The sequence below is a fragment of the Lutjanus erythropterus genome, chromosome 21 (genome assembly GCF_056507025.1).
Source record: "Lutjanus erythropterus isolate fLutEry1 chromosome 21, fLutEry1.hap2, whole genome shotgun sequence".
NCBI classification, from domain to species: Eukaryota; Metazoa; Chordata; class Actinopteri; order Lutjaniformes; family Lutjanidae; genus Lutjanus; species Lutjanus erythropterus.
Window position 1 is genome coordinate 8,119,351 of NC_139337.1, and position 16,830 is coordinate 8,136,180.

At 43.1% G+C, this 16,830-nt stretch overlaps 1 protein-coding gene across 1 annotated transcript in view; it reads right to left on the reverse strand.

The window, feature by feature from the left end:
• Positions 1-457: 457 nt before the first annotated feature.
• The window catches only part of nrp1a (neuropilin 1a), an 84,167-nt gene continuing 67,794 nt past the window's right edge, over positions 458-16,830 (reverse strand). Inside the window, exons 10-18 of the mRNA XM_084710343.1 lie at positions 11,855-12,186; positions 9,584-9,728; positions 6,836-6,946; positions 5,388-5,438; positions 3,298-3,441; positions 2,913-3,190; positions 2,701-2,797; positions 2,519-2,572; positions 458-1,669 (exon numbers count right to left, since the gene is read on the reverse strand). Coding sequence (XP_084566469.1) covers positions 1,383-1,669; positions 2,519-2,572; positions 2,701-2,797; positions 2,913-3,190; positions 3,298-3,441; positions 5,388-5,438; positions 6,836-6,946; positions 9,584-9,728; positions 11,855-12,186 — 1,499 coding nt within the window. The 3' untranslated portion in view covers positions 458-1,382. The remainder of the gene's footprint in view (positions 1,670-2,518; positions 2,573-2,700; positions 2,798-2,912; positions 3,191-3,297; positions 3,442-5,387; positions 5,439-6,835; positions 6,947-9,583; positions 9,729-11,854; positions 12,187-16,830) is intronic.

Consider the following 16,830-nt stretch of genomic DNA (forward strand, 5'->3'; position numbering starts at 1 on the left):
TCAGTAACAAAGTGCATTCAAGCTGCATTGTCCAGATAGCACTTCTTCAGTGAACAATCCACAGTGACGTTTGGAGGTGACAAGCTAGGCTAAAGCAAAAGCGATGATGATTGTTGGTTTTTTGGTATGCTGGCAGACATTTTTGTATGTTTGACCACCTCCTCTGCCATCGACATGAGCGTGTCTGAAGCTACGTGAAGACATTCTGGTGAGCAGTCGAACTCACAGCAGAGATATGACAGAGAAATGAAAGATAATTGGGATAAAGTTCATGTTTTTTTTTCTTTTTTTTTGTTACCTTTTGATTCATTCGTCCTTCGGTGGTTTTCGTGAAGCGAAGTTTTTGATGACAGATGGCTTGAATGCACATTGAAAATCGCTGTGATACCAAACAGCGTCACACAAATTTTACTCGTCTGAGCAAATAATCTAAAATTAAAAACAATAACACTGCACCTTCCACAAAACAGTCAGAAGATTGTATTTACACACACAAACCCATGAAAAAAGGGATACTGCAGCTTTTTTCCTTTTTACTTTCTTTAAAAAGGGCAATAAAATATATTAAAACTTATTTACAGTGTGTGGTTTTTTTGGACAGAAAACAACAAAAAAAACAAAGCGCTGTGATAGATTGTTTTCCTCTTTTGCAGGTATTTATAAGATCATGTGCCCCTGTGTCCTGTCGTCATAACTTAAGCCATGTACAGTAAAAAACACCCAGATCAACAGAGGAGGCCAACCAAAATGTACTAAAGGCACTGTCAGAACCATACATTGCCATGAATGGGACCCTCACTTTAGAGTGATAGAGGTCAAAGGGGGGAGGGGTACATGTTTCAGGGTCATGGGTTATGGGCACACCCTGTATGCCACACCATGGGGCAAATCTACAGTTTTGCCGGATATGGTTCATTTTACGATTTTGATACGTCTCTTTCAAAACTTGAAAATAAACAACAGCCTTCATGAACTGATAATAAAAAAAAGACATTTCTTTCCCAGAAAACGATAAATACTTTAAACATTATTAATAAATTGGTCTCAACACCAGCATCCGATTGTAAAAATGAATGAAAATCAAAATAGAAAATTAAAATATCATCTAAATCATCTGTACATATTTTTTTTCTGTAGTTTATTTGTACACAGTGTCCCCTACTGGTAGGTTCTTTTTACTGCAGCTCCTGAGAAAAGCGTGGATCAGTCCAAACCTCCCATTGGTTCCTGAACCTGTCCCTCATCCGGCGAGTTGAGGGTGTTGGCAGTCCTTTTAGCCTGCCTACTCGCAGATATACGAGAGGATATGCCTATAGCCAGTCTTGTGCACGCTCTGCGAGCTCTGCACGTCACAAAGTCCCACGAATGCACTCAGTCCCAGCTCACGCCTCCGAGTATGAACTCTGTACATTGAGTTTGTCCTTCTTTAGTTTGACACCATCGACTAGTTCAAAATTATAGTTCTCCAGGGCTGATAAGTTCCTGTCCGACATGCCTCCATGCGAGCAGGCGCAGTATAAGACCACGCCGCAGATGGCGCCCAGGAAGACCCCCAGGGCGGACATGGCGATGATGGTGATGAGGATGGGGTCGAGTGTCTTCAGCATGTTGCCTGCTCCACTGATCTGGTTGGTCTCCACGAAGTCTGGGTATTCAGTGATCTCCTCAACTGCAGGGGAGAGACAGAAACAGAAGAAGAGCATGAGATGTAACATATTAAACCATGAAGAGTTTCGGGGAATGCAAATTATTCCCCAAAAGACAGTGGTGGACTCGCGGGCCAAAATCATGGTGCATTTATGATGAAACTGTTCCAGTCTCTGGTTCAGATTAAATGCTTTTATTATGTGCCTTAACCATCACCAACTACACCTCTGTAATGAAAACACACAGAAGACTATTAACTCTTTAGCCATTTAGAAGCACAATGAGGACAACTAATTATCTAGCATGTAGGGCATATAGCTTTTTCTCTACTGGAAGAGCACTTTTTAACGTTTTATTCACTAAAAGGGTGCCTTCAAGAGTTCTTTCTCTTGTTTTACCCACTTGATTGGCACCCTTGATAGCACATTTTCATGTTTTACCCACTGGAGGGGTACCCTACAGGGCATTTCATCACATTGTCTTGGATGTTGGGTCACCCTACAGGGCAGTTAATCCTGTTTTATCCAGTAGAAAGGAACCATAGATGGCACTGTTTTGTTTTTTGTCCATTGTAAGGCAAGCTACAAGTAATTTGATCACTTTTTATGCACTGGAAGGGCATCTGAAATGACACTTTTTCATGTTTTGTCCACTGGAAGGGAACATTTGAGGGCACTTTATCACACTGGCTTGGACATTGGGCCACTTTATCGTGTTTTATCTACCATAGATGCATTCCAGAGGGAACTTTTTTGGTTTTTCTTTGTATATGGGGTCACCAGTGGAGTCGATCACCTCCCCTGTCCACCCATGAGTCCACCAGCACCAAAAGGGATATTGTTAAATAAACTGTTTATGGGAAAAGACTTACGGATTTCATTGAGGCGATCCTCCGGTAGCATTGGCTCAGTGGGAACGTCAGGATCTGTGCAAACACAAGTTCTAATTATATCTGATGCCAAAAGGAAACAAGTTGCAGTCAAATATATGTAGGTATATTTCAGATCAAGAACTGAATGCAGGTATTGTAACTATGACCACTAAAAGCCTCACCTTTACAGTCCGTCATGCTGAGTCCATTGAGAACCTTAATGTCATCCACAGCAATGTCTCCCCAGCTCTTTCCGTCCACCAGACCTTCAATCACCACCTTGAAAAAAAGCACACAATGACTTATTGGCAACCTTTTCTTGAATCCCACAATGGAAAGAGCACGGGTATAGTGGCAAATACTCAAACAAACAGACTGAAAGATTTTGATTTACCTGATAGGGTTTGTTGGTGCGTGGCACAAGGACGCGTCCTTCCCTCCAGCGGTTGCCTTGGTGACCACTGACGGTCCAAAGCAGGATATCAGCTGGTCCATCGACAGTTTGTTTGCGCTGTTTGATATGCAGTGTGCCGATGTGCGACCCAAACATGTGGTACCAAAAGGACACACACAGATCTGAGTCCGGGGAGCTGACCATGGGGCTGACCAGCCGAGCCACTTCGGCCTCTTGGGGACCCGTTGCTAAGGTGTAGATGAAATTCCCTGATCCACCTGTTGGATAAAATAACTTGTATCACTGACAGATGAAAACGCTGAGGCTGAAAGGAAACATGGCTTACATGTACTACTTTTGTACGGCCTAATTAGCAGGTCCTCACCTGTATGGTCCATGTTAGGTCCAGTGTTGAGCGTCGGGGTACCGCTGGATTGGATCTGCCATCTAGAGCCAGTGTCCTCTGATGTCCAACTGCAGAAGGAAGGGTCGTTGGCCCAGCCGAAGTCGCAGGCAAACCACAGGAAAGCTGCAAATATGTGAAAGAAAGGTCATGATCATGTGTGAGAGGAAAACCACATTTCATCACCCTCCTTATTACAAAAGGAGAAATTGCCGAGAGCTCTGGGCTTTGCCTGAACAATGACCTGGGGGCCTGTCATGATATGACTGCAGGCTACACTTTGGGGCTTCATCCACTCGTCCTGATCAGTTTCAAGCACTAGAGGGCAGCAAAGAACTGTCGGACATGAGCTTGGAGTCCCACAGCTGGGTGAGATAAAAACAGCTAACTCAGGAGGGAGAAACAGACTGGGATAGAATGCAAGTTATGGCTCTAACACAAGAAAAAGAGAGAATAGACCACATGTAGACCCTATTTCTTGGCTGCCGTTAATGATCTCTTTTAATGAACGTAAGAGGGCATATAAAGAGAGGTATAGAGGGACACTAGGAGCGGGCACAGCACAAAGACAGGGACAGGAGAAAAGGAAGATGGGGTCTGGACATGGTGTCCAGTTGAGAAAGCAACATTCATAGCAACCCGCAGAGAGCTCAGGATTTTAATGAGAGCAGAGACTTGAGGGTTTGAAGACAGCTATGGTAACAGTGCCGGGGCCTCATTCCAACAATGCATTCCCCCGTGGACACACGCAGCTCTGAAGAAGCCTCAGCAGAGGCAAGAAAATGTGTGGGAGCTCAGGCTTCAGTGTTTTTCAAATTGGATAAAGAAAGACTTCCAAGGAACACAAGGGAGAGAGCAGGACGTTTGGGAAGTGAGCCACGGCCTTAAACTCCAGTATGAGATGCTTTAGAGATACAACAAGGCGGCTCTCCAAATGACTGAATATATGAGCCAATATTCCCTTTAATAATAGGAAGATTTTAACTAGCTTCTGCAGGCAACCACTCTATTTACCCATTAAACACAAAGGATGGAATTCCCATGTGGAACCGCATTTCAGACGCCAAGCCACTTTTTGTCGAGACGTCCCATTCCCAATTAAAATGGCTTTGGCTTTTTTTTTCCATTCTTCGGAGGCTTTGACTGAGGCTACCAACATGCACTGGATAAGATGAGCAGCCACATGACTCACTTGGCCATTTGATGAAAAGAAAAAGGGAGTTTTTTCTTGCCGAACGCCAACAGAAACTACATCCTCTGAGATTAGAGTGCAGGGCACGCACACACCCAAACAGACACGGGACACACACAAATACACTGAACTGATTAGCATGCACGGTTCAAGACTCTAGAAATGAAAAGTCAGACAGATAAGTGTTTACCCACAGACATTTCGTTTTGTTCATACACACACAAATATGCCTACATACTCGCACACCTGCGCCTGAGCTCTCATCTATTATCATAGCTGGTGCCCCAGCAGACTGCAGACAGACCACAGAGTCAGCTGATGGAGTGAAGGGGGCTGGGTGGAGCCTATGGCCCATTAGCCAAGGTCAGACTGGGGCACAGCCTCTCAGCTGGCGGCTGCCTCATCAACCTGCTATAGGAGACAGCGCTACGTGTGTGTCTGCTCATGTGACCCCAAGGCACACCTCATTTCCTGTGGTCATTTGCATTTTGCCTCCCTGTTTTTGTGTTGTCGTGCGTGCATGTGTGTGTGTTTAGTGTGCGTCATTGTCGGCCCAGTGATTAGTGATTATGCTGAGAAGGCAGCAACAGAGCACCAGTGCTAATCATCAGCTAGCCCTGCATCACGCAACCTCCCTCACCCTGTCAGCGGGAGCCTCTCAGGGCCATATCATCAGCTTTAATAACAGACACACATCAGAGGAGAGAGGCCGCCTTGAGCTGGCGATCATTAGCTAGCATAGCTTCTTGATAAATCTATGGTGATGAATAAAAAAAACCTTCAGCAGTTAAATATTTATTCTATATTTCAAAATTCTGGGACATAAACGTGAAAGACATTGCATTCTGGACTTGGATCAAAACATTAATTTTCTGCTCACCTGGGATGGTATCCACCTCAGTAGTAGTGGTCTCTGGCATCGTGGTACCACCTGTCACAACACAACACATTAGCATGGTTAGCCTAGCCTTGCAAAAGATTCTTTCCAAATAACTGTACCCATGCACTAATTATATCCATGCTAGCTAAATTTAGCTCATCAACACATGCCTTGTCTTTCCCAGCATTCTTGAGGTGGGATCAAGTCATTGTTTTGTAAGTCACAAATAAGTTTTTGCACTCAAGCCCCAAATCAAGTCTAAGTACAAGTAAGTCCCAAGTCCTAAACCTCTTCCAGACTCACTGATTTGCAGTTACTTAGCAGTTAAGCTAACATCAGCTAAGCATAAGCTCAATAACTATGCTTATATTAGCCTCAGTGTACTGTTGAACGAAAATGTAAGTTGTTGTGTCTCCATCTGTAATTTTCGAGCTGCACATTACGCATATCGCAATTCTTTCTTGTCAACGACCTTGTAGGTTTTTCACGTGAACAAAATGATCTTTGGTATAATTTTTTTTCCAACTGTAGCTCAGTAACGTAACATTAGCTCTTCATGGTTCTTCTGTGACCTGACTGGATGCTGTCTGATTGGTTTAAAAAAAAAGTGGATCTAGAAAAATGAAATGTTGAGTTGCTGGGAATGAGTAGTGTTAACATTAGTTAATCCAGGAAATGAACTGATTCGCGGCACACTTTAATATTTGGGTTTAGGGTAAGGTATCGGGTATTTTTGAGTCAAAAGGCTCAAGTCCAAGTGAAGTCACGAGTCACTGGTGTAGTAGTCCAAGTTGAGTTGCAACTGTGACTCAAGTCTGTATTGTGATTGTGTCTGTATCATTCTTATTGGTGCCTTGTCTTGCTATATCTACCACGAAGAACATGTAATACTTTCAGAACATGTGACTGAGACGGTGCCATGCTCATCATTGGAGACTGCTGGTTAATAGGAGTGCAGGCAACAGTGCAGGCTTGTAGGGTAATTGCGTTAGTAGGAAATAAGACTAGCAGGAGTGAGTGGAAACATAGGTGCAGGAAGGTAAGGCAGTGAGAGATGAAAGGATAGAGAGAGGCAGAGCTGGCTGTCAGTAGGTTTAGAAGCAGGTGTGTGTGGATGTGCACATTTGGCGATCTCTGGTGCAAGCGCAACAATCCTCTCTTTGAGGTTGCAGAGGTGGAGGTAAGGAGGATGGACTGCGGGGGGAGGGTGGGGCTACAGGTGCAGCTAATTAGAGCTTTGCACATGCCAGCATGAACGTGGGTGCATGCATGCGTGTGCGCAGGTGTGCACGGTAGATTGCAGATTAGCTACGGTAACAAATCTAACTGTGGCAGGAGAGAGGTGAAGCCGGGAGAGTGGAGCAGATCGAGTGTGAGCCATAGCAGAAGGAAGGGCAAGAGGGGGGCGGGGGGGTTTGCTTGCAGTCTCATGAGGGCGATGTTAGCACCTGTCACATCGTAGTCATCACCTGTGCCGCTGTGGCAGCTCGCCTGGTCATCGTCGCATTCGTCCGACGGAGTGGTGCTCGGGAGTACAGTGGTAGGCGGGAGTGTGGGAGCTGTAAAGGTGAAGAAGAGGAGAGACAGCAGACAACACAGATTAGACTTCAAGTGAAATGTGGAAGCTGCACTGATTTAAGGGCTGGAGGGGGTGGAGCTTGAGTTTAATGGATTTGTGATTTTGCTAACATTAAACTTTTATGCAAACCATCATTTTTATGTTTTACTGTATTGTTCAGAGAAGATAAGCCAATGTGAACCATTTGCTATGAACATTATCTTAGCATTACATCCCTGTCGTTTGGTCCGATCTGATCATGTTCTCACTTCAAATGACACGCTGAAGGTACATCCATACTAATATGTTATCGTTTTAAGATGCATAGTTTTTGCCTAGAGTCCAAACTACTCCTAAAGTTAAGACTTTGCGGTCTTTTCAGTCACGTGTCCTTCCCTGACTCATCACACCCCTATCACATGGACCTTTCCAAAAAAAAAAAAAAAAAAAAGATATCAGCTTTAACTACCAGCACTTAATTCAGCATAGATAATGAATTACAGACTTTTCTGATCTTATTGTCTACACCTGACTGCAGAGTAGACAATCTGCTTCCTGGTCAAGTCAAGTCAGTTTTGTTTATACAGCACCAACTCCTGACAGAAGCTGTCTCTTCACACGGAGCAGGTCTAGACTGTACTCTTCATAATATTATTAACTGAGACCCAACAATTCCTATCACGAGCAAGCACTTGTCGACGGTGATGAGGAAAAACTGAGATTATTTCTTTTTGTTTTAAAATGAAAAATTTGTATGGATGTAGCCTGATGTTAAGAGGGACAATGCCGCAGGATCAGAAGTCACATTACATTCATTTAGAGTAAAAATACTTTTTAAAGAAATGAGACGTGAGGAGTCCCAGCATGGAGTGTAGGTGTAGTCAGAGTTTTTCAGCATGCTTGATAGTTAAAATAGAAAAAAACACTGAAATATGTGTACATAAGCTCAGCATGCTCTACCCACAGTTACACACTGAGCTTCAATCTAGGCCTGAGCTATTAGCATCCCTCCTTTTATCATACTGTGGAGGTGTGGGTGTATAAATAGAACTGAAGCTAAAGCATGGTGTGTAGGTCTTGGGCGGCTGAAACTCAAAGATGCAGAAACAGGGCTTGGGATTGGCTATAGGCAGGGCCTCTTGGCTGCCATAGTGCTCTATCATTATGGCCCCACTACACTTGGATGTGGGCATGGCCCTAGATCCACTGCACGCTCCGCTGCCGCACGGCCGTCCTGTGGTGTGCGCGCATTTGTGTGTGTTTACGCTGACTGAGTAATGAACGGGCTTCCCCAGTGTAGAGGGAGGAAAAGGGAAGAGGAGAGACCGACATAGACAGATAGGGACAAAGTGCCTGAAAAATGTGTGTGTACAGTATCTGTGTGCGCGACGGTGAGTGCGTGCACGCTCTCTCCCTCTGCTGGATGAAATATGAGGCAGATCAGCCCTTGTCAGATTCAGGGTGGGGGAGGTCAGGGATGGGGTCAACGCTGCGTCAGGGGGGCCTCTCACAGAAATGAGGATTTAGCCCTCCTGCTATGGCTTGCACACGCACACTCTCATGCTTGCACACACTAGTACAAGCACCTGTGTATGTGCGTGATTGTGTATACATGCCTGTAACCACAAGCTTGGCAGGGTGATTGCGGTTGCTCTGTGTATATGTCTGTGTGTGTTTGGCATTAACACTGAAAACAAGCATTATCATCTGACTAAAGCTCCCGGTGGGAGTCCATGAGGCTTACAACAGAATGGGCCTCTCTGAAATCCAATATGTAAATCCACTTAGGGCTAGCGCTACACACTCTTATATCGCTGAGCTGGTTCTGCGCTACATCAGCTTTGAGAGAGACAGATAAAGAGCTCGAAGAAAAAAATAGGGGTAATTTTAAAGATAGCAAAGTGTGTGCGGCTCTTTGAAAGAAGAAAGACATGCAGGGGTTGGGAAGAGAGCAATGGGGGCCACGCTGCAATAATCCGACCGGGCCAGGTGGGCTTTCATTTGATCCCCTCTAGAAGTGGCTATCTATGGGGGCAGCTTTGATGTAACAGGGAGACAAGACAACTGTCCCTTGTAGGGATAAAGAGCAGGAGCTGGACAGCTGTGGGCTCAACACAGGAGCCCTCACGCACATCCTTAAATATCCCTGACTGTGGTGAAGACATGAAGCGCAAGCACTTCCAGCCATGTCATTAGCTGGGATGATAGATGGCTCACCTTTGCGTGTGACGAGACATGTCAGATGTAAACACAGTTTGTGAGTCAAGGTGTTCCCAGTAAGGTTTTCATCATGGGTAGAAAATTTATGTTCTGACTAAAAATGTAAAGACGTACTGACCGAGGGACATCAACACCAGGAGTGAACATTTCATTACCATGTTTAAAAGCATTACCACAGCTGGAAATGTCATCAGCGTGGGAAAAAAAGGTTTCACTCTGGGTAGTAACTTTGCAAAAACTGGTAGAAATGCCATTACTGCTGGTAGAGAAATCAGCACCACAGGTAGAAATGTCACCACCATAGGTAGTAATGCCATTGGTACTCAACTTTGCATATTTTGCCCCAAAACTTTCAATTGAATAGTGACAATTTAGATAGAACACAAACACTGCAACAGATTTTAATAGAAGTTCTAACCTTCAATCTCACAGCCGAGGAGCTCAAGTCGAAGGCCCATGCCAGCAGGAGTGGCCCTCTCTGGGTAAATTCTGATGAAACGGGTCAGCAGGGGCTCCACCGTCCTCAGCTCAGGAGTGTCATAGTTGCTATTTCCTTCAAATATCTGGCAGGGAAAAAGAGACAATGTGGAAGAAAGAGTGAGTGAAGAAAAGAAAGACAAGACAGAGTGCAATATTGCTGATAATGTCACTGCTGGGCGTTTGACTGATGCCACTCTGCAAATGCAGATACCCTGAGGCACATCTGCCTTCTAAAAACCAGATGTGCAGCGGAGGGATGGCATGTGCTGTGCTGGTGGAAAGATGACGGGAAAGAACAGAAAAATGACCAGATCCCTCTCATCTTGCTGACTTCTAAAGCAAAGCTTAAGCATGTGACGCAGGGAGCCGGTGGCACAGACAGCATGACACACACCTCTGTCAAAGGCAACTTTCAGCTCCTTCAACTCGGAGTCAGATCCTCCAGAAGCAAAGGGATAAATGAGGGAGAGTGTGGGTGCAAGAGATGCAAGCAAAGGAGGAGATAGAGGATTGATGGAAGTGGATTAATGGGTGTGATCACGTGAAGGAGCCTGGTGCAAGTTAGATGCTGGGAACCTCTCAGGCGAGGGGAGAGAGGCAGCTAACTAGGACAAGGGGGATATGGATCCTCCTTACTCCCTTCATAAATCAACCATCAGCCCATCTGGATCAGATTTATGCCCTGTCAGGGACGCTTGTAATTGGGGACGGGCTGTTGCAGCTCTTCTTGGAGGTGTGTGTGGATTGTGTATGTGTTCGTATATATACATAGATTCTTTGTGTAAGCGTGTGCATGCCCTGAGCGAAGTGTTGGTGTCCGTGCGTGTGGTGACACCGGCTGATAAATCTTGGGTCACTTCTCTATGTTGCATGTTCTTCTCTCTCTCTTGTCCTCGTCTTTCCTCCCCCGTCTTTCCCCCTGTTCCCTTCACCCCTCCTTCCTCTCTGGAGAGGTTTCACTATCCATTGAAAGGGCTGAACGGTGTGTGTGGTGCAGAATACAAAGCAGGAAGACAGAACTGGGAAAAGACTCTGAGAGACTTGAGATGCTTATCCTAATGTGATTCAAAACACTGCTGAAATTGACTCGCAATGACTGCTTAATGACTCACAACTGCCAGGCACAACGCTCCGTTGAAAATTGACTGAATGCATCATAATCAGAATCAATGTTCTGACGTATCTGAGAGACATTTTTAGAGGTATGTACTCAAATCATTTTCCTCAATCATTCCAATCCATTTCCTTGAAAGAACTTTGCCTTTGGTTAGGGTTATGCTTCTGATTAGTTGGCAGAATTGAACAATCCCCCAGTGATTTTGGACATCCTTACAGGTGGAGTAAGCTATTCTACAGACGATAGTTAATTGTTGAGTCTCATACCAACTTTTGTCAAATAACAACTTTTTAGGTTGGATTGATTGTTGGAGTCTCAACCTCTTGTCGTCAAATGCAGACTCTTTGGGTTGGGCTGATCATTGAGTCTTATTCCTCGGTTGTCAGATAGTGGCTAATTAGGTTGGATTGATCGTCTCATAGTAGTCTCATACCCAGGTTGTCCATAGTTGGTGTGAGCCACCAACACAAAGTGTTGCTTTGACAACCTGGGAATGAGACTCAACAATCAACCTATCCCAAAGAGTTAGGGTTATGCTTCTGGTTCTGCAGAATTCACCTGATACCCTAATCATTTTGGACATCCTTAAAGAGTGAGTAATCGATTCTGGACACATTTGATTGTTGATTGCTGAATCTCATTCCCAGGTCATCAGATACTGACTGGTTGGGTTGGGTCGATCATTAAGTCTTATTCCCAGGTCATCAAATACTGATGCTTTGGGTTGGGTTTTCTTCTTGAGTCTAGTTCCCAGGTCCTGAAATATCTGCTTTGGGTTGGGTCTATTGTTGAGTCCCATTCCCAGGTCATCAAATACAGACTCTTTGGGTTGGGTTCATTATTGAGTCTTATTCCCAGGTCATCAAATATGGATACTTTGGGTTGGACTGTCTGTTGAGTCTCATTCCCAGGTCTGACCCCCAATGCAAAGCATCAGTACCTGATGACTTGGGAATGAGACTCAACAACTAGTCCAACCCAAAGTATGTGTATTTGGCAATCAGCTGTCTTTCTCCACGATCATTTTCTCTCCACCTTTAATCATTGTTCAAGGATATTGTAGCCTATGATCAACAAAAGAAAAACTTTCACCTTTGGCTTGTTCCCGCTGGTGTCCAACACCATCCTCCAGTCGGTGCCATTGTTGCTGTAGCCGAGGCGGAACTTCTTCATGAAGACTTTGTTCTCACGGTGCTTCCCTCCTTGGATGATCAACCCCTTCATCAGCTTCTCCTCACCCAGATCCACCTGCAGCCATTCGTTGGTAAAGGGCTGGGGCTGGGGAAGCAAGGTCCACCCCGTTCTGCTGGTCAACAGGCGGGCATTCTCTGGTACCCAGCTTCGGTCTGTATGGGATGATGCAGTGATCTGGTTGTCCGTGATCAAACCTGATACCATGCCCAGCATGCCCGAGCACGGGTACTCTGAAACACAAAAGGGAAAGCAATAGGTGCTCAGCTTTTTGATACAAACTAATGAAAACCTGCAGAGATGATGGGTACATAGACGACTAAAGACTTGATCTATACCCAAAGGCTTGATGTTCAACATCGTTTACCATGCCACAACTCTAGTTTGGTGAGTTTCAGGTTCATATAGGGGCAACGGGGATAGTGAAAGTCAAAGTGAGGAGGACAATTCCCCAAACTCTTTCTGATGTTTCTGTGATCCATCCCTCTATTCTCTTTCTCTTTCTCTCTCTGTCTGTAGATCTCATGCATACTAATTCCTCTGCCTGAAGCGGTTGTCTCCAGGCAGCCAATTAAAACCCTCCTCTCGGTTGGTGCCTCCACGTCCTGCATTCTGGGAGCGCTTTTTCTTTTCATCTCCCTTATCCACCCCTCCTCCCTCTATAGACTCACATATACTCACACACAAAAACACATTCTCTTTGTGTTTTATCTGCTGCTGCACTCATCTACCTTCTGCTCCACAGCTGTCAACATCTGTGGGACTGTGTCTTTTAACACCTTGTTGTTTCCTGTCCACATTTTCAAACTTTCTTCTCCCCCTTTTATTCTACTTCTCTGATCTTATCATCGTCTAACTCTTTGTAGGTTTTAAGCATCTTTGGATATTTTTCTCCATTGTTTTCCAAAAGGACACAGCTGTTTTCTTGGTTTTTCTCATCTCATTTTTCTTGATGCCCTCCCTCCATATCAAGAGCTGAACAGGATAACAACCTGTTGCCACAGCTCAGAAGCATTTGCATGTTTAAATGTGATTTTTTAACTTTCCAGATCCAGCCCTACAGCCTGATAAACATTTCTAATTAGCAAAGTACCAGATTTTAAGCACCTGTGCCAGTTTTTGTGTTTAACCAACCCCCATTTTTGTGGGTTATACACATAAACCAAAAGCAAATGGACTATTTTTTAATGTTATTACATTGTTATATGGCCAGACTGCTTTTAAGGTAGGGAATTTTGAATGTTTCAGTTGTCTTCCCTATGCTGAATTGCACCTGGATTGGTAAAACTCTCTGTTAGTGTCCTCCGGTCCTAATAAGCTAGTTAGTTCATATGGGGCCCTTATGAATCCTTACAAGATGCTTTTAATGTTATTATGTATTAATGTGTCTATAAAGGTGTTAATTACAGCATCATTAACATTTATTGTCAGATTATAAGACATTCATATGCCTTATAAGAAAGGTTTGAGTACTTAAGAACATTAATAAAAATAAAAAATCTTGTTGTTCTTGTTATTTATTTAGTTTAACTAACTTACAAACTTTACAATTTTTTTTTGTTTCTTTATTAAGATTAACACATGCACTTATTAAGATTTCACTATGCTTTTTCCAGATACTGGATCTAAAGTGAGAACAAAGCCTTGGAAAGGTTAATAAATTCTTCATTATGCAGTTAATTATGCTTTTTGCAGCTACTGGATCCAAAGCAAGAACAGTGCCTTATTTAGGTTAATAAATCCTTTATTATACACTTCTTAACAGTTAAGTATGCTTTTTGCAGACATTAGATCTAAACCAATAACAATGCTTTATAAAGGTTTTAAAAAACTTTTATTATACCCTATTATAACTATGCTCTTTGCAGCTTTCACATCTGCAATGAGCACTACATGTTGTCACGGTTGATTTAAGGTTATAAGGTTAACTTTTTTATCCTAAACTCCAACAGCATATCAATGCATGCAGCATGTCAATAAATATTACACACTTCTGAAACACCTCCAGGTGGAAAATATGCTGACACTGGTGCCATATCCTTCTGCCTACACACGTCTGCAAGTTTGTGAAGCCAGGTATAATACATTGGAACTCACAAAAGTTTCTCAATGCTTTAATTACCACTAGAAGTGACAGTTAGCAGCTTGTATTAGGGTCTGTTTCTTCCTAACCATCCTCTAACACTTAATCCCAACACACTGAGTCAGTCAGGGACTTGTGGTGAGCAATAAAATATTTACTATCTAGCTCCCACGGAGGGCTAAATCCAGGCATTACTATCTTCTGTGTCTTTATAAGACAAAGTGTCCACTGTACCGCTGCAGGACTCAATAGCATTGCTGCATCTGGGAAAATTGAGCGAAGACTTGGAGAACAAGGCTGCATTCAGACTCGTCTTTCTCTCTCTCTGGTTATCTGAAGCAGCTCCTATGCGGACCCGTGAGACAAATCTCTAGTCCTGGGTTCTAGAAAATCGGAGCTCAAGGAACAAACGCTGGCGGTGCGGAAGCCTCCTCGAGTGTTTTCATGCTTTTTTTCTACCTTCTTCCTTTCGTCTTTGGCCAAGATCTGTTCGAGAGCGATCATAGGAGCTAGAGCAAAGCTAAGGCACTGTGAACACTGACCGCCTTTGAAGTGGGAGGATATGAGAGAAAGGTAGATGCATGTGATTGGAAGTGTATGTGTGTCTGATCTGAGTTTAGACACTTGGGTGAACTCCCCGGGTCATCTGGAGCTCTTAATCGACTTCAGCTGCGATCACAGAAGCTTTGGAGATGGCACGCACGCAATGACACACCCAGAGGAACAAACGTGTGGTGTTTGTGGAGCGTAAGCGTGTAGCTGGTGATACATGGCTATGTGGGCCACATTCAGGCTTTGGGTGGAGCATCAGTGGTTCATCAGAGATATTTATATACCATGGCATATTTACAAACAACAGGGCGGTGGATCTTTTTATTAATGAATAGCTGTTTGCATCAGCATGGGCACACGACCATGATGATTTAGGGAAAAACATCTAGCCTCCTCCTCTAATCTAATGCCTGAATTATAGTCTTGGCAACTAAAGCAGAAGAAAAAAAGCACCTTAGAAAAGTTTTACATAGCTCTGAAATCTTAGTTTTTGTCACATTTTGGTGCACTATGGCAGCACTTTTTAGGAAGAGTGGAGCTGCACTATAAAGCTCCATATTTCTTCCAGCAAAAGTTTTTCAGTAAAGTTCTGCTATCAGGAATTCATAACTCAAGGTAGAACGGAGTGAGTCACCGAGTTTTGCAGCCCTCAAGAGCCTCACAATTTCTCTGTCTCTCTGACTGCACTGCGAGCAGCCTGCAGCGGAGCTGGCAGCGTCTTCAGAGCACCCAGGGGTGCTGACGTCCTTACGGAGGCCCTGTGGTGACTTCTATCCTGTGATGTGTTTACGCTCTGTGCAGCGGTCTGGTTCTGTGCCCGAAACACACGCCCCAGCTGTAACCCTGCTGTACCCACAGTGCCTTGTCCCTGCTATTACATGAGTGGCCACACATATGTAATGCAGTACGGCATAACTCCAAACATACACTGTAAAAAATCATATAAGAATTTAGCAGAATCCTGTCTTATTAACTTAAAGTAAACACAAATTTTATTCATTCAAGTTAATTAGACTCCTAGTATTTATTTTCTGAACACTTCAGAACTTAAAAACATAGGCTTTCTTCTAACTTTAAGTCTTTTGACTTGAATGAGTTGAATGAACTGTACTGTACAGAGTTCAATCAACTCATTAAATTAAGTTTCTAAAGAAACATTATCATTATATTAGCAGACTTCCCAGCATGCATTGTTGCACGAAAAACATATATGATGAAAGACTTTCTGCATATCTCTAAAATACTGTAAGATAAGTCATGATTGCTTTTTTCCACTTTATTCAACAGTTGTTGGTTTAACTCAATATCTTAAGCTTATTTAACATTAATAAAAAGGTGATTAGAAAAATTTTGTCATTTGTTTTGAAGTATTACAAAATTACCTCATCTGGTCTTTTCAACTTAAAAACTCAACTTAAAAATTTATGCCAGCCTGGGCATTACCTTTTTAAGTTAAAACAAATTGTTTATTTTTATAGTGCAAAGAACTCAAACACTTTGCATATAAGTACATTTGGCTGACTGCAACTGTTGTGACCCTAACTTTAATCCAGCGCTGAATCATACAGGAATCTAGTTTGATTTGTTCAAGTTAATTAAACTTAAAATTTCTGTATTCATTTTCAGGTCTTTTGGCTTGAAATGATGAGTTGAATGAGTGTACTGTACAGAGATCAATCAACTCAATAAATAAAGTTTCTACAGAAACACGATCATAATGTTAGCAAGCTTCCCAGCATGCATTGTTTTAGAGTTAAAACTATCCTGAGACCCTTTTTTATAGTTTGATGAAAACATGAAAACTCACTGTGTCTCTAATACATGTTAAGATAAGTCATGGTTCCTTTTTTTCACCTTTTTTTCAATATTGGCTCAACTTAATATCTTAAGATTATTTAACATATTTTCTCAAGTACACATGAATTAACATAAAGTTGATTAGAAAAAAAGTACATTATCTCAACTTGTCTTTTAAAATTCCATCACTTAAAATTTTATGGCAGTCCGGACATGAACTTTTTTAAGTTATAACAAATCATTTATTTTTACAGTGCACAGAATACTTTGCATATGAGCACGTTTGGCTGGCTACAACTAATCCTGACCCAAACTTTAATCCAAAGGCTTAATCCTGCACTAACAACACTGACTGTCCTTGTAAGACATACCCCTATTCGAGTACAGAGCAACAAAACACACAGCACTAATTAACATTCAATACACATGCTCATAAACCCATAGA